Source organism: Ambystoma mexicanum, chromosome 1p, assembly GCF_040938575.1.
Source record: "Ambystoma mexicanum isolate Mex_15411 chromosome 1p, UKY_AmexF1_1, whole genome shotgun sequence".
In the NCBI taxonomy this organism is placed as follows: domain Eukaryota; kingdom Metazoa; phylum Chordata; class Amphibia; order Caudata; family Ambystomatidae; genus Ambystoma; species Ambystoma mexicanum.
In genome coordinates this window covers 1,009,029,065-1,009,056,222 of record NC_090921.1, presented here as the reverse complement: position 1 = coordinate 1,009,056,222, position 27,158 = coordinate 1,009,029,065, and the positions used below count along the sequence as shown (strand labels likewise).

The window sequence follows — 27,158 nt, the reverse complement described above, 5'->3', positions numbered from 1 at the left end:
GGCTGATGGGAGTCGAAGCTGCGAATTCTGTGTATCCACTATGAATCCTAGAAATTCCATATTTCTGGATGGAAGTAGAACTGACTTCTCCCAGTTTATAAGAAAACCTAGGCTGTGCAGCAAGTTTATTGCCAGTTCGGTTTTTTTCTGAACTAACTCCTGTGATTGGGCCATGAAAATAATGTTGTCGAGATAAATTATGAGACGAACACCTTGCTCTCTTAATCGAGCTACTACAGGTCTTAAGAGTTTGGTGAATACCCAAGGCGCCGAAGAGAGTCCGAATGGGAGACTTGTGAATTCCCAATCTCGGTTTCTCCAGGAGAATCTGAGGTAACTGATGTGTGTTTGATGAATCGGTACTGCGAGGTAAGCGTCTTTTAAGTCTAGGCGCATAAGCCAGTCGTTCGGTCTGAGAAGATCTCTGAGCATGTGTATACCTTCCATTTTGAAATGGCGGTAAAGGATGAACTCGTTGAGCGCTCTGAGGTTTATGACTGGGCGCACTTTTTGCTTTCTGCGTACCAGAAAAATGGGACTGAAGAAGCCTCCCTGACTTGAGCAGGGGCGAATCGCGTGCTTCTGATGGAGACTGAGTATTTCGCTGTCTGAGGCGGTTTGGTCTGATAGAGACATTACTATGGGAGTGGGGCGACATGTCTGAACGGGCTGTGTAAAAAACTCTAGGGCCCTCATTACAACCCTGGCGTTAAGGGGTTAACGGCGCCGTAAAAGGTGGCGGCGCCGTTAACCCCTTAACGCCTGATTACGAGGTCCCTTTGTGGGTTGGAGATTTTAACACCTGCTTTTTGCAGGCGTTAAAAACCAACCCGCAAAGGGACCTTGGTGCTAAGTACGGTGCCGCAATTTGTACTTAGCGCCTTCCCCATTCCCATTGAGCCCTATGGGGCAAAAATGGGAACGGGGAAGGGCCATGGCATCATGGGGAATTACCGCCCCGCCAACCTCGGAATGGGGCGGTAATTCCCCATTCCGCCATGGCGGAGTCGGTAAGTTACCGGCATGGACCATGGTGCTACTAGCACCATGGTCCAACGCCAGGGTCGTAATGAGGGCCTAGGTGTAGACCCCGAGCTGTGTCCCTGACCCAGGCATCTCCCGATAAGGTATCCCAAGCATTTGCAAACATCGTTAACCTCCCTCCTATAGGTGTTAGTGGCGCTGGCGCAGTTATCAGTACACTGACATGTGGGTTGTTGCTGGGCTGGGTATCTGGCCGCTCTCCTCCAGGGACGCCCTCTACCACGACCTCTCGAGGGGAAGAAAGTGTCGGGGCGTTCTTGCCAGGAATTATGCTGACCTCGAGATTATTGAGGTCTCTTGTCGAAGAAGTAACGGCCGGAAGAGCAACCTCTTCCTCGTCCGGCCCTGGAGAAAACCTTGGTTGCAAATACTCTTTTTATTGAAGCCTGTGCTTTGTCTAACGCTGTGAATGTTCCGACGAATTTTGTCATCTCCTTCATGAAAGGGTCTCCGAAAAGCTGGCCTTGCGCTGTTGGGCTGGATTCTGTTTCTGCCAGTTCGGTTAATTTGGCATCTATCTTGTATAGGATGCCTTTCCGTCGCTCTGTTGAGATGGCGCAACTGGCGTTGCCCAAGAGGCAAATAGCCCTCTGGACCCAACCGGACAGTATAACTGGGTCAATGGGGTCCGATGAGGAGATGGCTGCATTCGCAAGATCGGAGATTTTTGCTAGTGGACCTGCTATGTCCAATACTTTGTAGTGGCAGGCTTTCCAGGCGCGATCAATACCCTTCCTGGGTTCTTTAACGTTTTTACCCAAAAAGGTAATAATTTTAGAATCGAGCTCTGGAGTCAGAGCTACTTTATCCGCAATGTCTGGTCGTGGACATTCCGCACGTAGTCTGGCGCGAACTTCTTTATCAAGCGGCTTGCGCAGCCTAAGGTGGATGTAACTCGATGTCTTGGAAGATGGTTCCCAGTCGGTGGACCTGGGGTGTATTAAGTCTTCCGGGGTAAATGTACCTTCAGTAGAAGGTTTGGTCCCGGTTGTGTCATTAGAGATGGGGTCTGCCGCAATCCCTGACGCAGAGGGTCTTGAATCCTCGAAATGAAATTCATCATCTGAAGAGGAGTGAGAAAGATCAGCGTCGTAGACGTTTTTGTTATGATCTTCTTCTTCCGAGCCCTGTCCGTGTCCCGCCGGGCTTGAGGGTCTAGTTCCCCTGGTTTCCTCCTCGGGGTAAGAGGGTAGATGGGAAGGGATTACCTTCCTATTCATGAAGGCTTGTTTCAGCCTTGAGAAGGCGTCCGTTACGGCAGCTGCGGCATTAGATGGCTGGCTCGGGGGGGTTGTAGAGCTTTTACTCTTGTGAGCCGGTATACATCCCCCTTCTGTAAGGTGCTTCCTTTTCTGTGTTCTCTTCCTCCCAGGAGGGGAGGTCCCTCTGAAATGCTCCTCCATAGTGTCTAGACGATTTTGTATGGGAATGAGCATATCCGTTACAGCTTTCTTAACACTGGTCTCCACAGAGGATCCCAGAACCTTCTGAAAACTATTAGCCATTGCCACTTCATCTACGTAACAGTGATCTCCCTAAGCCTCAGACCAAGCCTGATCTGATTGAGGCGAGTACTGTTCTGCCATTATAAAATAAATGCACCTTACTCACTTTTTATTTTTTTTATTTTTCTTTCTGGGCTTCCGAACGCCTTCTCTCACTGCCAAGTAATGTTATTTCAGTTCAGCTTTGTAATTGTTCTTAAATGCTGAATAGAGAATTTCTTTGCTATATGCGCGGTGAAAAACCAGCGAGAAGAAACGGTCGCTCTTGTCTGAGGAAAGATTCCGGCGCTCGAGCTGCAAGAACCGTTATATTATAACGGGCATGCGCGCTTGAGCGCCGGAATCTAGAGGAAAGGACCCGGAGAGCAGGCGCTCCCCTGGCGGCCTGCATGCGGTGCAGCGTGGTCCAACTAGGCCGCGCCGGATCCCCAGTACCTCAGGAGCGCAACGACGTTGCGGCGAAGCCGGCGCGAGCCCTCTGAGAATCCGCTGGACGAGCGGAATAAATAACTGATCAGTTGTGACCGTGTGAAGCGGTCTCCGAGGTCAGAGGACTGACGTCGGAGCCCAATATAAAAGTAAAAGTTATTATTATTATATATATATATATTTTTTTAAATGAATATTGAAAGTAAAATTCGTATAAGTCTATAACTATATATTATGATATTTTGTAACGTTATCTTTTAAATGATAAAATCATGACGTAAGCAGTGCTAAACATGAAGTACTTATCTCTTGCTGTGAGCAGCAAAGAAAGAGGAAGTGTCATCATGTTTAGGACTGTTTATGCAGGGGATCTGAACTACTATTGGTGGACTAGGTCACGTGTTGATGGCCTCAAAATGAACTGGAGCCAAGCTCCCTGGGAAATGTAGCGTTCTTCAGAGACTCCTACCTTTTATGTTAAGATATTACTGTTATATTACTGTTATATTGCTATGTTTATTATATATATTTGGTGCACCTGTTTTCTGCACATTACTCATGGCACACTCACTTTTGGTGCACAAATATCTTGCTGCTGAGCTCTTTTCTTTATTGTCGAATAAAAGAAAGAGAAGCATAATGGGAGCCTCCGGTCTTGACATAGAATCTTTATCTCATTCAGAGTATACCATAACCGTGGCCTATTGGCCAAGTCAGTGACCAGGGTTAGGTCCATGAAGGCTAACTAAAACAGGGCTTTTTGAATTATAATACTTAGCAATTCACAAGTAGAGATTGATAATTTGTTCTCTAGTCCCAATGCTCTATCTATATCTCTCATTTGCATAATTTCTAAGATATTTTCCCATTGACCCAATTGGCAAGTCTTGCATACATTCTTCCATAAATTCTTGAACCAATCTGTTTTGGAGGTTGAATCCTGTAAAGAGATGGGATGTTAAGATCGGGGTGCCAGGAGGATTACGGGCCATGCTAAGAAATAATGTACATCTTAAATATGAACTGTATGTGCCGGAGATGTCCATTTTGCATATGCACACTAATACATGTGTGAAATCATCAGGACTGACTTCGAAGTAATTTTTCTGTATGCATTTGAAATATATGGGAGGTGTAAATTATGTACAGGAACGCACTGTACAATCTGTATACTCTTCCTAAACATATACAAACTCACATCAAATTGAAACTCACTTTTATTTGAGGTTTCATACATATAGGAGGCATATAGAACTTGTGTATTTCATGTGACTTCAGACCAAACACACACACACACGCCAAACACACACTAGAAACACATATGGCTTTCACCACAGACTCTTACAACACACACTCTTATGACACATGCTCTTATAATACACACCTATGCCATCCAGTTACCTATGCATAGAGGGGCTAGAAGATCTGCGCTAAATAAATGTACATCTTCTAAACTAACTGGACATGTACATGTATGAAATGTACATTATGTACATGTACTCCATGTAAAAAGTCTGACATCAAAGGCAGGACTAACTTTGAGGTGAAGTTTCAAGTGTATTAAGACGTATACAAGATGGTAATTGTGCACATACACGAAATGTAATCATATTGCTCATACACCATGCTGTCATAGACTGATACGCTCATAAGGCAAACACCCACACTACATAAACTTATACGACATACACTCATATGCTGTACACCATATTCCCCACAAAACAAACAGTTAGTTATAAACAAAACCTTTCTAAATAAAGAGTTATGGGTAATCTAACAGAAAGTAAACTCTACAAAGAGTGGGAATAACAATGTTAAGGCACAAACACTCAGTGTATACTACGACAAATTCAACCATAAAATTCAACATATAAATGCACACTCCATACCACTACAAATCCAACCTTAACACTCACATGAAGTATAAGGCAGGTTACTGTATATGTACGTGTAGATGTACGAAATTGACATGTACATTACGCAAGACACTTTTATGCCACATGCTCTTACTCCAGTCACTTTTACACCATACATTTACCTTATACTGTAATACACTCATATGCAATATACCTACTAGAAACACTCATACACTACACGCGCCAAATTCTGTAAAAAACAAATTAAATGATCTATTAATGAAAACCTTTTTAAAAAAGAATTAAGGTTAATCCAATGAAAAAACAAAACAGTCAAAATAACAAAGTTAAGGTACACACACTTAGTGCATACCACTACAATACCTACCTAGATTAGTGAGACTAACAAAAAGTAAAGTCTAACAAACCACTACTAATGCAACCATAAAAATATAACTATAAATACTTACTCCATACCACTTAAAATAACTCCATGCCACTACAAATTAATTCACAAAACTACAAATAGAAATAGTCACTCAATACCATTACAAATACAACCTTGACACTCACTTTAACTATGCTGTAACCTGCCTGCTTAAATAATACAAATTATATCACATATACAATACAGTTTCAACAGGATTTCAAAACATATACTTATAGAAAAAGTAATACAAAGGTGTATTAACAAATTATACACAAATAATATCCTAGGTAGTAGACTGTTTTCAAAAGCATGCCCACCAATTTTAGGTGCCGACTTCATCAGGACAAAAGCTAAATACAAACATAAACTCACATGAATAGTTGCAGAATACAAAGGCATTACATAAGACATTGATAATTCATTACATTTGTATTTTTCAAAACTGTGTTTTATTTATTAACCTACGTTTACTTCAATCTTCCAGAGAGATTCAATTAATCAATCTGTTGGAAATTGCATGATTACAAAGGTAAAATCAATACTAATAATTTCAGCATAATTGAAAAAGATTTCGATTGGTACACACCTGCACCAAGCAAAGGAACTCATTTTGAAATATGGTGGCCACGGTATTGCAACAAATTGAAGACTTCATTCTTGACTAGCTTTTCAGGCTTCTTTCACAAATCACCTGAAAATAGGAGTCTGCCATCATACTCATTTTAATGTTTCCTACTCCCACTAATTGTTTTGGTCTGCCCTCTTCCTATGCTTCAAAGGTCAGAAACTTGGGGATCATCTAGTAATCTGACCTTCCTTGCCAGCGCAGATACATAAAGTGTTTTATCATCTCAGGCTTCTCAAACGCACTCTTCCATTTATCCCTAAGGATGATCACTCCTCTTTGGTTGGTATGCTCACTAATTTGTTCCTCAGCTTCCTTGTCTTGTGCATAAACCTCAAAAGATTTGTGCAACTTATATCTCTGTTTCCCAAAACCTCTGCTATATCCCCATATCAGTGCAAACTTCATTGACTCCCTGTACACCAATGGATCTGATTTAAAATATTATACTGGGTTTTTAAATGCATATTTTACTTGGCACGCCCCCTCTCTTGCCTATCTTCTTAAATGGTATCAGCAAGTGGCAGCTACTTAGTAATTCCTCATTTTCGCTGCCACTACGGAGGTGATAGATGTTTTTCTGTAGCAGGGTAAAGATTATAGAATAATCTGCCCTTTGACATACATATTGCAGGCTCGCTGAAAATCTTTTACAACAAAAATTAAAACATATCTCTTCTGTTAACTTTCAGGCCTCTCTTTCTTAACTATTCTGCTATGGCTGAATTGATCTAACGCCTATACCTAGATACAGAATTCCCTCTTTGGTTCCTTCAGGATTTGCACATTATAAATGTTTCAAACTCAAACTCAAGGTGCCTCTTATTAAAAAGTAAATCAACCCCCAGTTCAATGGACTAAGATAATCGACTCACCTAAGGACTTAATTCAAGATATGAATTTTTTATTGCATTAAGTTGTCTGCAGGCAGATATTTTAAACAGCAAAGCACATCATGATACTATATGACTAAATAACTACTCTAGCCAGATAGTGGTTTGCGAACCATCTTTATCTAATCATAATCTAAATGTTATTATCTTTCAAATGCAGAGCGTGTCCTACAAGCCATCCACATCATTTACTGCAGGATTTCTTTCATGCTGGCGGTGCGTTATTCACATCATATAACAAGCCGGAGATCACGTGTAATTTCTAATTCCAAACACCCTAGTTGAAACTAAGTGAGGCAATGGTATTTTATATATGAAGTATATTTAGAACTCAGGGAACATTTTCTCTTCCATATAAAAATCACATCAATGAGTTTGGTTTTTGGCAAAGCCTAGAACATTTAGTTATGCCTACATTTGAAGAGGTGTGTATTTTTTATTTGAATAACCATTTATTGTCTGCACTAAAATGTTGGATGCTGGGAGCAGCTCAGATTCTGCATCACAAGATATTTTGATCTGGGTTAATCAGCTACATTTTAAGCTAAAATGCACATCTAACAGCAGCTCTGAACAGATACAGTTTTTGGATCTTTTGATCAAAGAAGTTGAGAAGAATCTGGCAGTCACTCTAGACAGGACATCAAATGAGAAAAATCAAATTTTATGCTTCTTGAGTTGCTTCGTGAAGACATTGCACCAAAATGTACCATGTATGCAGTGCTTGAGAACTTGACATCATTGTGTGTCATTTTCTGATGGACATGGGTTACCCTAATACCCTGGTCAAGTAGTCTTTAAAAAGAGCTTGCTTTAGTAACAAGATGGCATTATTGGATGTAGGGAAAAAAAACACTAACTGACAACCCTCAAGCCCAGGGACCGTATCTCTCCAGGACTGAAATCTCTACATTGGCTCCCAGTGGCTGCGAGGATTAAGTTAAAAACCCTCTGCATTGTCCACAAGGCCTTCTGGGGCCTGGGTCCTAAATACCTTCAACTCTCTCTTCCTAAATATCTTCCTTCCCGAGCCCTTCGCTCATCCGTCTCCAACTCCCTCAGGGTCAGCCTCTTCTCAAAGCAACGAGCTGGGGGTAGATCTCTCTCTGCAGGAGGGTCCTCCCTCTGGAACAGCCTTCCTGCCTCCCTGAAATTTGAGGAGAACCATCTCCGGTTCCGGAAGCACCTCAAAACCTTCCTCTTTGCTTCTGCTTTCTCTGTCCCCCTCCCCTGCTAAATTCTTCATTGAAATTGCACTGAATCTGCAACTGGGCCACTCTCACCTACCTCGGTCCTGGGCCCAGCCACTCTCCACTTGCACTGGCTCCCTGGCAACTCCTGCACTGCGGGACTGTCTCTGTATCCCTACAGCCCCCCCTTCCCAGCACTTGTCTGCACTTACCTTGCACTTGCCACCAGCTGGCCCTATTTATTTATTTATTTTATCTATATTTTTTTTTATTCTACTTACTTGTACTGCACTTCCCCCCTCCCCTTCCCCTTGCACTTTTCCCTTCACCTACCCCTGCACTTGCACGGTCTGAATGATACCTGGCCTAGTAGGATCGTTGTCTGTCTTCCCCTTGTTCCCCCCTCCCTGCCTCGTCGCGCCTTGAAACACCTGTGTATAGGCGCGTTACAAATGCCATATCATATCATATCAAGACAGTGTGAGTCACAACATTCTGTAACCACAGTAATTACATCCGTAACAAATACATGATTTATGATTCCACATACTTCTTTAAAACAATCCCTGGTGTGCGTTATGGGGCCAGCTGACAAACAGAAAAAAGATTTGATTTCATTATAGAATTTTCCACTTGTATTGGACCATTGGCCTTGTGGAAGATTTCCAGTTTGTAAATGGACTTCTTAGACGTTTATCTTTGAACATAAATGCAGGAAATCATGGACACTGAAGACCCACACAAACTGTGAAGCATTAATGTGATTTATACAATTATTTGTCGTTGTAATAAAATGTACATAGGAAAACCCTCTTGTCAAACAAATGTCCACATTAATGACCACAGAAGGGAGAGAAGAGAAGCGTAGAGAAGAAAAGAGAAGAGGGAAGAGAAGCGAGCCCTTGGACAAGGGGCACTCAAGGATGATGAATACCTGCAAGCTGATGGCTCAAGGGACCAGGACTGTGATGATGCAAGCCATCTCATCAGCTCCAATCTCTCCCAGGATTATGCAATGTCAGAAAAAATCTAGAAGCTGTTCAAGCATCATATTTTTGGAAATGAGGAGCTGGAGTTAAAGCAAAAGCAGCTTGAGCTGAAGTTGCAGCAAGAGAAGCCCAGATAAACTGCTGCTGCCCTACAGGAGAGCCCTCAGAATGCTGCAGTGCCAAGATAGGCTGGACCACAGGATTGCCATGAGAGAGTTGTATGCTGAGAAAGAGCTAGAGATATAATGTTTTGTGGCAGCCAGTACCCACACTGGCTCCATTACTATGTTGCTAGATACTGTGCTGAGATATGGGGTGTGGGTGGATGAGCAGCAGAAGTTATACCCATCCCCATTTCTGCCTGTGAACCCTATCTGTGGAATGTTCCCTTGTGGGGTTTTTGGTAAACAGTTATTATTATCACCAGAGCGTTTGAACTGTTCTAAACAAGGACTTGTTCATTCTTAGTACAGGGCCTTTCACATTTTTTGCAGTTTTTGGAATGCTTGGATCTCACCTTAAATGAGTAATTGTAATGCAGGCATGGACGCCTTGCTATCTGTGTCTAGTGAGGCATAGCACCACGGCCACACCTCACTGATGTTGCCCAAAAAGGTAGAAACATGTTTCTAGGGTTACTACTGGTGCACTTGTCCAGAGAAGTGTCTGGAATTTCAGTGCTAGACTGTTCTTGTGGGTGCGACAGACTGAAATGCAAATTGTTACTTCTACTCTAATAAGACAGAATAAGCTACGGCATGATTACAGAACCTCCTGAGTGGGCATCATCCCAGAGAACAGTTTGTTTGGCCTTGCCTCTCCTCAGTAGATGCACTCTCGTGTTATTGGCAGCCTCCTAACAAGATTATAGTTAATAGGATCCATTTGAAAATAAACTGAGTGCTTTTCGTGATGTAGGTCATAGGTTTGCTGACCCCGTGGTGTGCAGGGAATCAATGGGAGCAGCTGTTCAAGTCCTCCTGAATACAGCCCTTATCTTCTATTGTTCATCCCTCCAGTGTTGGCAATACAATCCACACAAGGCTCCTCAAGACATTTGTCTATGACTATTGGCTGGTTAGTAAAACTTTCCCTCTCCATAGAGGAAGGCTATGTAAAAGCCTGACTGTACACATTGTGGAGATGTACTGACATACAAAGGCATCAATCACAAAGATGCGGGTTCCAGACAGACAGGTAGTCGCTGTATAAAGTTGTCCAACGCCTCCACCTATTCAAGTGGTTTGTGTGTCTATTGGCATTTGTTAGGGTGGTATGCTGTGATGCCTACCTCACTGCATCGGCTTCACACCTCCCTGACACAGAACACAGCTAATGCAGAGTGTCCCAGATGTCCTTAAGGATACCAATACTGCAGAATATGCTTTTTATTATTTCTTTTATTTGTACAAACCTGAAGCTCTCTTGTCCCCCATGGGCTTCCTACCACTCCAGCTTCTCCATACCCTTGGTTAGCAACTCGAGATCTAACACCCCTCCTGCCTAAAATGCTGAGTGGATTGATAGCATAAAGGCCTCAACCTTTTCTCTCTAAAGGTTAGGGTTCCCTGGAAGGAACCCTAACCTTTCTCTAGATCTCAAATGATATTGTCATGATTGTGCCAGACTCGGATACGCTGTTCCTTACACTGTCTCCTGCACTATATCGATTGGCGGAAGCAGTTTTTGGTGACAGGGGGGAGATAATAAGGCACAAGCGGGAGGCTGCAGGGTGCACTGGGCACAAGGGGTAACTAGAGAGGAATGTCCCCCCTCCTGCTGCAACCCTGACTCTGCCACTGACTTTCTCCCTTTCGCTCCTAGCCCTGGTCATCTCCTTCCTTTAGGTCTCCCACTGTCTTCTCTTCCTTATTTCTCCCTCTCGTCTTCCTGCTCTCCTCTCTCTGCATAGCTCCCCATCTATCTGCCTCCTTCCGCTCTTTATCCTCCTCTGTTCTTCCAGTCTTCACGTGCACACACATACTCTACCTCCTTCCCCTCTCTCTCACTACACCTCTATACCTTCTAATCACCCCCTTCCTCACTTCTTAGACCTCTCTTCACCTCTCTTGGTACCCATTTTCTCACCACTTTCTGTAGCCCTCTATTCACCACTCTCCTCTCTCATTTCACCTGTGCTCTAATGGGAAGACACCCTCTCCGCCTATCATGTTCAACTTCTTTTACCCCCCTTCTGTTTCACACCATCCTTACTACTACTCCTACTGCCTTGCACTCTCTCCACACCCACATACCATACGCGCTCTCTAGCACTCTCACTCACTCACTCACTCTTTAATTTCCCCCTACACTTTCTTTCCCTCTATCTTTCTTTCTCTAACTCACCTTTTACACAACACCCTCCTCACACTACGTTACATGCAACTGGTAGCACAGTCGCTCTCATTTGATACTCTAGTGCTAAAGTGCACTCTGGGAGCTGTATTCCTGAAAGTGATTCATGAGAATTCTGTCCCAAACTGGGACGCATTATGTGATAGGGAGAGGTACCCACCTTAACACTCACTGTACCTAAGGTCTTTTCAGGGACTGGGGCCCCCACCCCTGCTCCCTCAGCCCACTCCTGGTACAGGGCTTGCTGTGGCTCACAGTCTTTTAGGCCACCTGCCCCAGTTTGGGATGGACCCCTGTCCTCCCGTGACAGGATCATAATATGCTTGCATATTGCATATATATGTGGCACACAGACATATTATAAACAGAAGCAACCAGTATAATGTGCATTAATACAAATGAATAAAATGAAAATGAATTAAAGCTTTTGATATCATGGGTGAGGAATTAATAACTGGGAGCTTTGCAGAGATCTTCTAGGCACACCATTGATTTGATATTCTGAAGGGCGCTTGTTGACCTACAGAGTAGAAGAATCCAGTCAGGCTTTCAGGATATCCCTAGTGAATATATATATTAGAAAAATGATCATTTAATGAATTGCAAGCTGGTCTTTGCCTAATTATCTGGTCATTGTGAAAACCTCCTATCTTTTACTATTCTGTAGGTCAACAAGTCTAGCCCTTCAAGGAAGCGGCCATTACAATACAAAGTTGCACTCCTTCAGACGGTAATAGGCAGTGGTCGAAGTGTACGAAAAGAAGTAGTGGAGCTATGTTCCCTATTGGTCTGCACCTCTCCCTGCAAACCACATCGCCACACCCCCTCCCATGCACAATATAAACCCCCAAATGCATGCACCTGAAGTTTAAGGGACTGTTCAGTGCACTGCACTGAAAGTGCAATTTTCAACTGCTTCGTACATGTTTATTTTAAAACTAAACCGTTCCGGAACCGTTTCTTTTTAAAATAAAAGTATAGGAACGGTAAAACTTAATTAAAAGAAGTAGAGGAGCACCGCTCCCGACCGCTCCCGCCCACTTCGACCACTGGTAATAGGAGCGATTTGGTGTGAGAAAAATTAGCTGCCAACCTTAGAGTCCAATTAGGCAATATCTGTGCAAGATCAATTAGCTTTTGTCATGCCTTGGACAGATGGTCTTGTACTTTAGGCCGAAGGAAAGATCTCAGAAATGTAAACACATGTTGGATATGTCAAAAGCATTGACTTGGTATATTATTTCTAAAGATAATTCAAAACTCCAAATCTGCACAGAATTAGAGGATGTAGTGAGCCATGGAATCGTAGAACTTGATGGCAGAGGAAATTTGACAGGTCCATCCACCTTGCTTCCTTCCTCTGCCTGCAATGAAAAGGTAGCCCCATTCTGCCTACAATAAAAGGTTTTGGGGTGACATGGGCTGTGGGTGAGGTGTCTGAAGTTATATGATACTTGTAGTATGTTGGGTGTCTGCTGCAGATGGTGAATCCCTAGTTTACCCCTGCCTAGCACAACAAGCAGAGAAAATGAAAATGGATCACCAAACATGCGCTGACAATGACAATCCAGGACTGAAAAGCAATATCTGATACAGAAAGTAGTTTAATGATGATGTTAGTGAATTGAAAAATTGTGCCAGATTGAGCAGTGGTGCCGACATGTGTTTTGACCAAGTAGTTCTTTATCAAGGCACAAAACAAAATTCTTAAAAGTTCAGTTCAAATAAATCAAGAACATTTCAACGTGATTTTGTGAGACAAAGAAATGTCATTTGTATAACCTCAGCATTGCCCGATAAGCTAAACACACCCACCATAATTTGACCGTGATTTTCCACGGAACATGGAGGTTAAAGAATAAACAAAAAGGATGCATTCCAACAGAAAGAAACAGAGGTCCAAATTGCCAAGAGGAAACCATGGAAGAAAAAGGAAAAATACAAAAGGAAAAGACAACAAAATAAAACCATTAGAATCATATCATGAACTGGAGTCTTGTAGTTTTAATCAAAGAGCAATAAGACTGTAACTTCTTGTTTATGAAATGGACTAAACGCACTCTAATGTGAAAGAGGTGACCAAGGTTACGTTGTCAGAACTCCAAGAGATTGAAGACGTTATTAAATGTGAGTACTAAATACTCAATGCAGTCCAGTGAAATTCGATACAAGTAGATAAACGCAACAAATATTCAGTGATACAGAAACACGAGAAAGCCCTAATGTGAATGTTACACATAGCATTGTGTGTCGTTTCAAATTGGATGAATGGCAAAAGATGCCTCAAGAGTAAGTAGTGCTTACCCAAACCTTGCAAATAAATTCCTGGCTTGATTGGCCTGAACAAATTAGTATGGTAGAAAAAGCGATGCAAATCGAATGTTGAAGAAACTGGAATGAAGTTTAATAAGGGAATACATTAGCATGTGGTCGTCTTGCTTGATAAAAAAAACATGAGAATAATAGATTACTAGAATCTACGGACAAAGTATTGTGACACCACGTGCCCATGACTGCACTTCACCAAAATAGGAAGGAAGTAAAAAAGAGATGAAATGCCACAAAGGCATGCCGCGAGGTGAGTGTGATAAAGCATTCTGTTGAAGAAATTATTGTAATTCTGAAGAATGTGATCTACTTGGGCGGAGGTTTAGAGAAAGAGGGTACTCTCCTCACTGTATATACAATGCACTACTAAAACCAATCTCTTACAGAGAGAGGCATTGCTGGACAAGAAAACTAAGTCGAAGCAACCTATTTCTCAAATTGTTAGCTTTATTATGGAATTCTCCGATAAGAGTCACCATCTGTATACATTTCTAAGTAAGCATTGGTATTGAGTGGAAGTGCCCCCAAGTTAGCACGATCCTCCCCGCAATGGGAGACAATAATGGACACTCCCGCAATGGGAATAAGGCCAAGACAGAGTGCGGGTGAGCGTAAGTGGGAGTTTATCAAAAGAATATGGCATGCAAAGAACTCTGCAACCTCCGAGAGCGCTCTGCCTGACAATCGCAAAGGCAGGCGTATTTCTAATACAAAAAACGTCATCAAAACCTACACACTATAGGGGGCACAAGTTAATTGGGATTGGGTGGCGTCGACTAACTATAGGTGTTGCTGCAGCGTGGTTGGTCCGGGTGAAAGGACGTCACTGGTCAGCCTCGTGGGTTGGGTTGGGCCTAGCAGGCCGGCTTGAGGTCATCCGGGCGGTGTTGGTACGCTGGGGCAGCCTGTGACCAAGATGAATGCCTTCCCTGACTTAGGTGCCCTAGATCATGCACATTGCAGTTACTTAAAACCCCATATCTAACTTCTACAGTAAATCTTTCGATCAATACAACACAGGAGGAATGCACCTTGTGAGGGGTCTGGTGGTCGTCGGTTGGATTTACCGGTGTTCTGACGTCTGGTATTTCAGGTCGAGGGGCTGGGCTCTGGGGGCTTGTGGCGGGTGGTACATGTTTTCTACTATAAAGGGGGGTTCTGTGTCTTGTCTCATTGTCGGGGGTAGCCTTTGTGCGGGGTCAGGCTTCTTGGGGTGGTCTGGGGGATTGTGGGATTTACGAGAGGGGGCTGGTAGATCAGTGGATTCAAACGTAAGTTTATTACTGTGCTGTAAATAACGCAGGTGGCGGCCGGTGGCCTTGGATGCTGCGTTGGGGCCTCTGACTCTCTGAAGCGGTTCCAGCTTGGTCGGGGGAGGTGGGGGAGCACGGCACAGGCCTTAGCTTTTCTCTACTTGGCAGGCTTCGTAGGATAGGAGGGAGAATGGCCTTGCATATATTCACAAAAGGTATTTTCCTCGTGTGTTGTCTAATTTTTGAATACAAAACTTTTATATCATTGGTCTTCTTTAAACTACTATACCATACACATATTCTACGAGTTCATTAAACATTCTGTTAATATATTCAGTCCGAGTATCTTTTCGTTACCTAACATTACATTTGCTACAGAGTTTGATTATTTTATGTACATTAGACGTTACATGAGGTAGTTCTAGATTATGGCCTACAGAGATTGATACTCGCCGCTTTGGGTGATTAAGAAAACATATACGAGTTCAGGTTTCTACATAAAATTGAAAGAACATCTATACAGATAAAGGCTATACGTTTGGTCGACATCTTTCTCTGTGGTTATAGCAGCACTAGTCCAGACCTGGGGTGATATCATATAACGTTACATCTTTATGGTTTGTTCACAGTTTACAGGATCTGTTTAAACAGAGGTAGTTCGTTAATACCAATACTTGAATTATTTTCTACTTTCTTCAGATAGTGATGCTTCAGCTTTTTCCCCGTCACCCCGGCCTCGCGGACCAGGTCATGCGGGGTGCAATATTACATTGTGAACGATGAAATGTTACAGTGTTGGCATCTCGGGTTTAGCTCATACCCGACTTTCTCATGGGAACGCGCTCGCAGCGGATCTACCAGGGCTACTGCGGCAGGGATACTTGGAAAGCCCTCCAAAGGTGGGGGCCGCACCGCAGCGCGCTGAACTCACGCCATCTTTGCTGGGCAAAAAGGCTTCTAGGCCTGTCTAAACGTTAGTGTGTGTGTATGATGGATACGTGGGGCAATGTCATCGGCGGGCAAGCCCCCCTCCACCTGGGCCCGGGTGGCATGAGGGAACGCCCGGCGAGCCATGGTCCTCACCGGGGGAGAATAATGTAGGAGAGGGGGGCCCTAAGGCCTGTCCTCCCCTACAGTATCTATTGATGTTGGATCAAGACCGTAGCAAATATATGACCGAGTAGGATTTTCACATGGTCTACTACGTTGAAGGATAAACTGAGCCCCTCTTTCCTTAGACCCAACCCCGAACCTTGTTTGCAAATGAATTGGTTACTCAACAATGTTAGAGGATTCCACAAATGTGGCAATTGTAATTTCTGTCAATTTGCCCTGTCTCCAACTACTCTCTTTCAATGTTATGGTGGTCTCAAAGTAGAGATTAGTGACTTCATTAATTGCAGATCGAAATTCATTGTTTACGCGATCATATGTATATGTGAAAAAGTGTATGTTGGGAGCACTATTCGAGAGCTCAAGTTTCGCATACGAGAACATCTATCTAACCTGCACAGCCAAGATCCCAAATTGCCTTTTGCGACACATTGGCAGACCAATCATCAAATGGCCAACAAAAAAGATATTCGATTTGTGGGACTCCAGCAAGCACAATAACATACAAGTGGAGGGGACCACCAACTACTGCTCAGACAGGTGGAATCTCGCATGATCTGTCTTTTACGATGTACCAAGCTTGGTCTCAATAGCAAGCACAACAAACTAAGTGTTTTCTTATGAAAAATATGAACAATTGCTTAGGTGCGTTGTGCCTTTCAGATATACTTTGTTTATGTAGATGCATTATTCATTTTCAGCATTCACTAACAATATGTTGGCTCAATTTCTGTGCGTTATAGCCTTCTGTTATGCTCTGTGCACCCTGTGAAGAGCTTTATAGGACATATCACTTCATGTTGATCTTAGCACTTATTCATCTCAAACATGATACATCTGACATTTTCTGTTTCTCTGCCCATCCTCACTATTGTCAATAGTGATGTAATGTAGAAACCCCAGTGAATTGTATTATGAGCATTGCAGTCAACCACTATATTCAGTGGGAGTATTTGCCCAAATTTAACAAGTTCATGTTCGATCGTCAGTATAAATTTTGGCTAGTAGTAAGTTATTCTAGCCTTGTCCATATTGATAGTTGGTGTTCCATTTATATTAATTAATTATCTTCAGTATTCGGATTTTCTGACATATCAGTCCCGTGGTGCAAATGTGATATCATGTTTCTATGCTTTCCGGATTCACTGCATATTTGTTTAACATTCACAAGGGTCGTTTTTTGCGCTGCAGCAATCAAACCGACACCCACACTGAGGTGCATGCACGCTCACTTTGAGACAAATAGGTTTGCATTATCGACGTGAATCTATCATCATGTGACCGTTTTATGTTAATGTCACCTGACTCCATCACAGTTATAAGTTATTCAACAGCAGCGTGATTCGGGCTGCTTCCTATCGTTTCGGACATGCCGGATTGAGGCACCATGATGGATTCCTAACGCATTTATGCGAATTACTGGTAAGCCCTGTAACGGTTTATTCTTTTCATTTCTGGGGCGCCGTATATTTAAAGCGATGCCCCCTTGGCACACAAAATCCAGACTAAACACACTTCGTGTTTCTCATTCCTCAGCCATGGCAACTTGGCATTTAATCCCTAAGAATATTATGTTTGTCGCTCATCGGATTGGCGAATGACGCTTTATGGAAACTGTTTTAAATACTGAAGAACTTTGTGTTTGGGTTTCTCACGAAACTGTTGAATGACGGTAATTGTAGTTTCTTTTCGCATACCATCTTTTATGTGCACAGAAGTTATGCATGCTCTGCACTTGAGGGGTCGCTACTTCACAATTACATTTATTTCTTCAACAGAATGTTTTATCACACTCACCTCGCGGCATGCCTATGTGGAATTTCATCTCTTTTTTACTTTGTTCCTATTTTGGTGAAGTGCAGTCATTGACACGTGGAGTCACAATACTTTCTCTGTAGATTCTAGTAATCTATTATTCGCACGTTTTTTATCAAGCAAGACAACCATGTGCTAATGTATTCCCTTATTAAACTTCATTACAGTTTCTTCAACATTCGATTTGCATTGCTTTTTCTATCATATCAATTTGTTCAGGCCATTCAAGCCAGGTATTTATTCGCAAGGTTTGGGTAAGCACTACTTACTTTTGAGGCATCTTCTGACATTCATCCAATTTGAAACGACACGCAATGCTACGTATAACATTCACATTAGGGGTTTCTCATGTTTCTGTATCACGGAATATTTGTTGCGTTTATCTACATGTATCGAATTTCACTGGACTGCATTGAGTATTTAGTACTCACATTTAGTAACGTCTTCAATCTCTTGGAGTTCTGACAACGTAACCTTGGTCACATTTTTCACATTAGAGTGCATTTATTCCATTTCGTAAACAAGAAGTTACAGAGTCTTATTGCTGTTTGATTAGATCTACAAGACTCCAGTTCATGATATGATTCTAATGGTTTTATTTTGTTGTCTTTTCCTTTTTGTATTTTTCCTTTTTCTTCCTTGGTTTCCTCTTGGAAATTTGGACTTGTGTTTCTTTCTGTTGGATTGCATCCTTTTTGTTTAATCTTTAACCTCCATGTTTCTGTGGAAAATCACAGTCAAATTATGGTGGGTGTTTAACTTATCGGGCAATGCTAATGTTATACAAATTAAATGTCTTTATCTCACAAAATCACGTTGAACTGTTCTTGATTTATTTGAACTGAACTTTTAAGAATTTTGTTTAGTGCCTTTAGAAAGACCTACTTGGTCGAAACACGTGTCGGCACCACTGCTCAATCTAGCACCATTGTTCAATTCACTAACATCATCATTAAACCACTTTTTGTGTCATATAATGCTTTCCAATCCTGGATCTTCACTGTCAGTTGTCAGCGCATGTTTGGTGATCCGTTTTCTTTCTGCCTAAAGATGCATTTCAAACTTTTCCCAACTAAGATTCCCCACACGCCTTTTAACTAATTAACCTCTTTTATATGCACCACACATTGGTTTCTTACAGCCAAGCACTCGCCCTTTTTTGGCCTGTCCTTTACTCTATCATATTATATCACAATGTCCAAGAAGAAGGAAACTTTTCTAGACTTTGTTTCCATTCCTTAGATAGAGCCCAGTACTGCCTCCGGAAGTGCATTGAATAGAGTAGCCATATCCATGGGGGAAGGCTGGACAGTCCCCGTACTAGGATATTTGACCCTTATCAGCATGCGGGAGGGCTCAGGAATTGCCTGTATGTTTGGTGAAAACGTGCAGATTTCTTTATAAAACCATAATCTATCCTAGGGTGATGCACAGAGCCCTCTGATTGAATTTCTAACGTACACCCATTAATGGTTTAGTTTCTGTTTTCTTCCTTTTGTGTCCTGCTTTGTTTTGTGTCTCAGCTGGTGTGGGCAACCTCTGGCAAGCTTGGCTGCGGGAAACATGCCTGCCCGGATGAACAAGGAAAGATGGAGGTGTTTGTCTGCGCATATTCCCCTGGGTGAGTATCTCCCCTCTCAGTAAGAAGGGACTCTGTAAGAGATGTGGGCGTGAGAGTGGTAGCATTTGAAAAAGGAATGATAGCCCTATTTGTGCATTCAGACAACAATTTGCTGTCATTGGTTAAGGAGGATATAAACCTCCTGTTCTCAGACACACACGCCACCATAACCAAACAAATAAAATTGTATTTCTAGCTATTTATCTGAATAGATATTTTACAATATGTATTTTTCCCCATAATTCTTCCCTTCTTCACTCATCTGGAATGGCAGCAATGCAAATAGATTAGTGCTCCAGATGCTACACTATTTGAGCTGCCATATGCTTGTCATGAACAGCTGAATCTATTTCTATGTCGTCAGAGAATGGAAATGTAGCATTGATGGCACACCCTATGGCTCTTGGATGGGCCTCATCAACCCAGCACTCTGAAGCAGGGAGCATCATCTGAAATTCTTTAGACCTGCTTAATTCATCATCCTTCTCCACTTCACCTCTAATCAGTGATCGGAGGATAGCACAGGGGCAGCGCGCTAGTCTTGGGAACAAGACCACGCAGAGCAACAGAGGATCGAATCCTGGATCCGCGTTTAAAAACTGAACTCAGGTACATTATTAGGGGCGTTATAAAAAATATATATAAAACTACCCGCCCTTCAGTCCATCCAGGTTTTCCTCTAACTAATGAACTATTGGTTCATCCATCCTTTCATCCAACTATACATTCCCCAGTACATGTATTTCTCCATCTATCTATTGATGCTTCAGTCTATTTAACAACCTGTATATCCACCTACCACTCTATCCATTCTTCTGGACATTTACTTCTCAGTTCCTCCACCTCTCCATCTGGCAATCCATTCATCTGTCTCTTCATCTAGCCATCCAACCACATCACTGAGTCATCAGCTCCTTTCATCTGTCTATCTGTTCATGCAGCCATCCTTCCTTCTATACATTTACCTCTGCTGCAAGATATCCCTTGTTCCAGCCATTGCTCTGTATAGCCGCCGATCCCCACCTACGTCTCAATCTGAATCTAGACATTGCTTGTTTCATTAATTCTTCATAAGCTGGTGGCATTTGGGTTTTTACCAAATTCTCCAGTCATCACCTTTTCCCCCATCCGCCTGTATCTATTCATCTGTTGGTTGGTGCATGCATCCTGGTAATCATCTAATGTTCACACCATTTCTACATGTAGACAGTCAGTTTTGTTCCTTATCTATCTATCCACCCGCAATCCTTTAATCTCTCCATATATCAACCCACTATGTAGGTCATTCACTGCTTCGCTAGTCATCCACCCCTTAATTCAGTTATGTCCTTGTGTGGCATTTTGACTGCCAGTCTGTTCATTTCTCCATATATTTCCCTTTCTGGCCATCCACATCTCAGTGCATTCTCCCCATCTATTCTTCCACTCCCAATTAATTATATCTCTACTTTTAACCAACTATTCAAACCCTAATTAATCTATCTCTATATGTATTTACTTTTCCCTTCAACTATTCATCCACCGTTCTTTCCATTGATCTCCCCATTAAATCACTTACTCATCTGTTAGCCATCTTATCATTACAACATTCATCTCTCGGTCTACGCACCAACATGTATGTGCATTCATCTATCCATAGCAGCATCAACCTCTCAGTAAATTCATCTCTCTGTCTAGCCACTCACCCATTCCGTCGTCCATCCATCTCCGTTTCTCTTTACATCTTCCAGTTTGGCCCCCGTTACATTTATCCATCACTCTAACTCTACATCCAGTTCTCCATGTAAACATCACTTACTCCTTCAGTTTCCCAATCTAACCATTAATCTCTCTCTTCATTTGCATCACCATCCTTCACTTTGTCAGGCTATCTCTCACTTCACCTACTTCTACATGTAGCCAAATATTCCCAAATCTAGCATGTCTTATTTACATGTTCCTTCATGTGTAAGCTTGCTATCATCTATTTGTATGCCATACATTCAGTCAGTGCTCTCTTAGCCATCTGTTTATTGCCTCATCCCTTGTTCCAAGCATTTATATTTTACCCTTCTTTTAATCCATTCGCTTTTTGCATATTTATTTCATCAAGACGTGATCTCCCCAGCAATTCTGCAATATTCCATCCCTCTACCCATTCATAGCAATAGCATAACACTACTCATGTCCCTATGTCATCCTTCCCCCACATCAATGCTGTAATTTCACCAAAATGATTGGGGGAGCAGAAGTTACATAACAGGAAGTGACATTGCATGAGCATTTACACCGTTGTCTGGTCATTGTATTATGTTGTCAAGTGTATCTGTTGAACACTCAAGACTCCATCATGTTAATACATTGTGGTTGATTATATTCACAAACACTGGACACCAAATCCAGCTGAAGGCATACTTACTTTTAGTAGATGTGGCTAAATCCCTGGGATTGAGAGCAGCAATAAAGAAGTCCTCCATTCAGTCCCAGTTGTCATATTCCTGGAATGAGCCCATGTCGCATTGGCAGTCTAGGCTCTCTGCCAGACATGCACAGTCCAGGGTTCATTTACAAAAGAAGAAATCCTTGGCCTGGAGATGGTGTTTTCTGACGCGAGAAAGGGATGAAGTATATTTGTCTGTTTGGGATTTGGTGTGCAATTTAGCTCATGTTCTCAGAAAAATTCAATGGAATTGTAAACTCTGTATTCTGTTTTAATGTTAAAGAAGGTGAATGGGTCACAATGTACACGGTTCGTGTTTTTTTCCCGAGTGCAAACCATTACGTAATGCAGTCCTTGTTGTCAGACATTACTCACATATGTCTTCTGAGCTTCTGTGCACATTAGGGATGCTGTTAGCTACCTATAATTTGGGTACAATTCTCACTCCAAGCTGCAGATCTGGTGTAAGGTGGGTGGAAACACAGAGTGGTCGTTTACCCCGTGCAGTATGTTACAATTTTGAATGGGTTCGACTCATACCATACCCTAAGACCCTTACTGTTAAAACACAATTCTTGCAGGTTTGCTTTAGTGGAGACAAGGTTAGGCTAACTACACTAGAAGCTTTGTTTTCCAGCACCACATTATCCAAAACAATCTATCAGCATGCACATTGTTGGTAATTGTACCATTCCGGTTAAGGGAATGCCGGTTAACAAACAGTGTATAACTGAGTTTCTGGATGGCAGAGAGCTGGTAAACAGATCAGAAGGCCAAGACTAAGTCCTGTTAGTTCTGTTTTCCATCTCTATTCTTTCCAACACTTGGTTATTCGGCATATTTGATTGTCCTGCAGCAGTAGGTTCAGATTGGTGCTGCATAATCAAGTGTTTTACGTATTTTTATTGTTTCCAATATATGGTGTTGTACAATGGTCTATTGCAGTTATATTCAATTGTTTTTGCAATTTCTATCTGCATGCATGCTAAGGCTTGCAAGATGCTTTGGAGAATTTGAGGGATGTGTGCAGTAGACTCGTAATTTGCATTTGACCATGTCTCGTTCCAGTTCGCTGACTACATATTAATTGTTGACCTTAGGGGAAATTGGGACATTGCGGGAAAAACCATTGTCCCATACAAGAAAGGTGCCTGGTGTACTCTCTGCACCTCTGGCAGAGCCGGCTGCTTCAAGTCGTGGGACCACATTGGCGGGCTCTGCGGTGAGTGTGAACCCTTTTTGGAGGAACATATGCAAGCTGCTCCTCATGATAGCTGGAAAAGTAGAACATAAAGTATCTTTCACACAAACAGAAGACTCAGCAAACTATCTGTTGGTCAAACTGTATCAAAAGAGATGATGCAGCCGGTGGCAGTAAAAGTTCAATAGTTTTAATGGGATTTGGAAATATGCTAGCGATTCCTGCAAATGTTTGGCTCCATCCAAAAAGGTAAGATCAGAAATGTTTTCAATAAACGGGCATGATAAAATCTTTTGTACTCTTTGATGAAGGGCTGTGCCAGTGCATCCCTTTGGTTCAGAGACAAAAATATGAGCGGTGCAACCTCTGAAGGAGAGGACATGTGAGTATCTCTGACGCCCACATTCTTATTCCCTTCAGACATGATGCACATCAGCATAATTTAAGACCCCTCTGTGGATTTATTTACAAGATACACTAGCTGTGCGATCTGCTACTGAAGCAATTTGACGTTCATCCCTAAACAGGGATGGAAATACATTTTTTAAGAGTACAAACAATTGACATGTAGATTTTCTGAACTACTTCCTGCAGTAGTTCAACAATATTAGCACATCTTACTTCTGGTAGCTAGGGTGATAAAGGCCCAATACTGTAGAAACCCTCGGATTACCACATGCAGTGATGACATATAGTACCCGGGGAATGCACAACAGACAAGCAACTTCTAATGAACGCGGGCTTCAGTTGCAGGGGGAAGTGTTTTCCAAGCTGCTGGTCGGCACCTCGTTTCCTGGGGCTCTATCTTTTGGCCTACCCCTGGCCCTAAGCTATTGGTTCCCACCTACCCTTTCATACTCACGCTCTTGCACCGCCTCCATGCTCTTCTTCATCTCTTTAGGCAATTCTAACGCCACAGACCCTTCATCCTCTTCCAAGCGTGTTATTTCTTGCCAGCACCTTCTCCCCCTGTCAATAGAAGGGGGTCTCGGTTCTAAGCCCAGCATTCCATGTCCAGGACAGCCATGTTTTTTTCTAATAAAGCACCACTGGTCACACACATAATGTCTAATTAGTCATTACAATCGTTGCCCTTTTTAAGTCCCTGTAACCAGCCTCCAAAATGAAATTACTTTCAACTATTGTAACTCTCATTTGCATTGGCATTTGTGATTAACTTTATACAGGGCCAACTGTGGGCAAAGTTTCTAACTTCACAAATACACAAAGTTCTGAAATGTACCTTTTCTTCTGAGTAGGCCTACAGGTATTTTATTTTCTATACCCTCCTTTTAGTGGTTGAAATTTATTGAAAATTCTTGTTGCGGCTCGAAATCCATTGTACAACGACATTTGTGATCTTTAGTTTGGGCCAAAGTAATGTAGTGGAAAACAAAAACACAAATAACCACATTTGCTAAAGTTTAAAACTGCTAAAGTACATTTTGCGGAAAACAGAGAAAGCATAACCAAAATATAGCCCCACACTTCACTGATCAGAATTTGTCTTCTGCAATTATGCCCGATTGAGCTGAAATTTCCATAGGCACAGCAGTGTGTGCAGGTAATGGGTGCGGAGGATGTGTGGCTACAGTCCTGGGCATGTCCCGTAAGAGGTGTGAATGGTTGGTGATTGGAAAGGGGACGGATAAAGCTGCATGCTGAGGGGGACAATGACTGAAAGTAATGGTGGTCTTTTAATATGCTTTTTTTCACAGTTTCTTTCACAATTGATAGTAATATTGTCTAATACAGTGTGTGGGGTGGAATGAAGGAAATTTAGAACCCGGGTATCGGGTTGGTATTGCGGAGGAGTGAGGGTGGGAATGGAGTTGGCAGAAGGCAGGGGAGGAGGAAGAGGGTAACATGGTCACACTACTTTTTTTGGGCCACTTCGACCCCTGCTGCAAACTCTACTGGGACTTTAAAGACTTAAAGATACAGTCCAAAATAGACCGTGATAAAGTCGCCTTCCTTTATTCACCCTGTGACAGACGCATGCAGCTTTTTGTAATGAATGAAAACATTATATTTGCAGTTCAACATAAAAGTAACTTTATTTATGTCAAATAAGCTGGCATCATGAAAATGGAATAGATAGCTTTAAACAGCTTATTATTTGTATTCACTTTTTGTTTTCTTGGTGGTAGATAACAATTGAGCAGACAATTGTTGGCAGTGTGTGTGTGTTTGGCATTAAGACAAATTCAGCTCAAGAAAAACAGTGGCAGGTTGCAAGCAAATATTAAGAACCTAGCAAGAGACCCAGTTGAGGTGTTCAGGCCCACAGAACTAAATGGGGCACTGCCCCACACCAACAGCTGGTGAACGGAGGAAGGAGTCTCCCATGGAAAAAGAGAAGTGGCACTTCATCCACTTATGTGTACCTCATCTTGTGCTCTACCCAAACTAAAATCATCATTGCAAATACATTGGTTAAAACATTGTAAATGATTAAAGGTCAGTGGCGGCAGGTGAATGTCTTTAGTGCAGAGGCATTCACATCTTACACAAATTAGCGTAAGCGCGCAAGCATAGCAAGAGAACTCTAATAAATATAGGGAAAATCGGGTGATTCTCCCAAGAATATATTTAAAATGAACTGTTGAAATGGTGTATTTTATGACACTTTCTTTGAGAAAATAGGTTTAAAAGTCATATCATTTACAATTGGTTCTCTAAGGTAATGCATGAAAAAATCTAGCAGATGCCATGTCACGAACAGCACACAGGAGCATTTGGCTACATTTTCATGATGCCTGAGTTTACAACATATGCCAGCATTGTCAATGTAAATCATTTCATGAAGACAAGTCCATAATAAATGCTAGCATTCCTAGTTTAGAGCAGTTTGATTTTGTGGCCACAATCTATGCCATTATGGTCACTTTAAATAGCTTTTATGAATCTGCAAACACAAACGAGGCTTTTATGGTTACTGTAAATCACATTGATGAAGCTGCAGCCACAATCTGTTCCAAAATTCTCGATATAGTAAATTGGATGTTGCACAAACCCTTTAAGCCAGCAGTACCACTATCAATAAATTCCATGATGCAGTCCTCTGTCGCCAAACCCATAAATGCATTGCACACACCCACACATCATCCACTCCCCCCACATACAAACATCACTTATACAATAAATCAGAAGCAACGAGCAAGGGGATTAACTCTGCCAATGTAGGAAGGAAAGAACCAGAAGACAGGCCTTCCTTGTCTATGTCCCCAGACTCTGGAACCTCCTCCCCATCAACCCACATGCACTCACTCACTTTTACATTTCAGGATAGAGGTTAAGACCATCCTCTTCAAAAAAATGCCTTCTGCCTAATGCCTAGGTCCACACACGCTCCACTCTCCACCTAACCTGAGACTAGGTAATATGCTGCCGCTGTTTCCCCCCCATGTTACTTGTAGATCCCTTGCTGCCAAAATCCCTGCCCCCTCCAACCCGCATTATCTCCCTGCTTCCCACTATGGGCCTCATTCCGAGTATGGCGTTAAGGGATAGCGGCCACCGCTAACGAGAGCGGTGGCGGTAATCCCTTACCGCCATACTCCGAGTTCCCTTAGCGCCATGGTGCTTTTAACACCTGCTTTTAGCAGGCGTTAAATACCATGGCGCTAAGGGACCTTGATGTTAATTACGCCACCGTAATTTACGGTGGCGTAATTGACGCCTTCCCCACTCCCATTATGCCCTATGGGGCGAGAATGGGAATGGGGAAGGGTAAATGGGGATTGGGGAATTACCGCCCCGCCAACCTTGGAATGGGGCGGTAATTCCGCCAACCACCAAGGCGCTGCCGGTCCGGGTACGGCGTCAACCAAGGCGTTAATAGCGCCATTGGTTAGCGCCGTACTCGGAATGAGGCCCTATGACTTGTAAAGAGGTCTGCTGCTTTCCGAAGCTAGTTTGACATTCAATAAAGAGCAAGATAATAATAATAATAATAGTACCATTTTCTAAATTTAATTTAATTTAATAAATCACGAAACATTGGAAACATGTATTTTTGGTTCATGGTCTCAGGTGGTCTTATTGCATCCAGGCTGCATATCATAAATACATTTCTCTGGCTCCATTTGT

General features: G+C 42.4%; 1 protein-coding gene across 1 annotated transcript in view; it reads left to right on the top strand.

Moving 5' to 3' along the window:
* LOC138583112 (C-type lectin domain family 18 member A-like) overlaps positions 1 to 27,158 on the top strand; it is a 346,135-nt gene that overhangs the window by 121,569 nt on the left and 197,408 nt on the right. The window contains exons 4-5 of the mRNA XM_069655073.1: positions 19,349 to 19,446; positions 22,966 to 23,087. Coding sequence (XP_069511174.1) covers positions 19,349 to 19,446; positions 22,966 to 23,087 — 220 coding nt within the window. The remainder of the gene's footprint in view (positions 1 to 19,348; positions 19,447 to 22,965; positions 23,088 to 27,158) is intronic.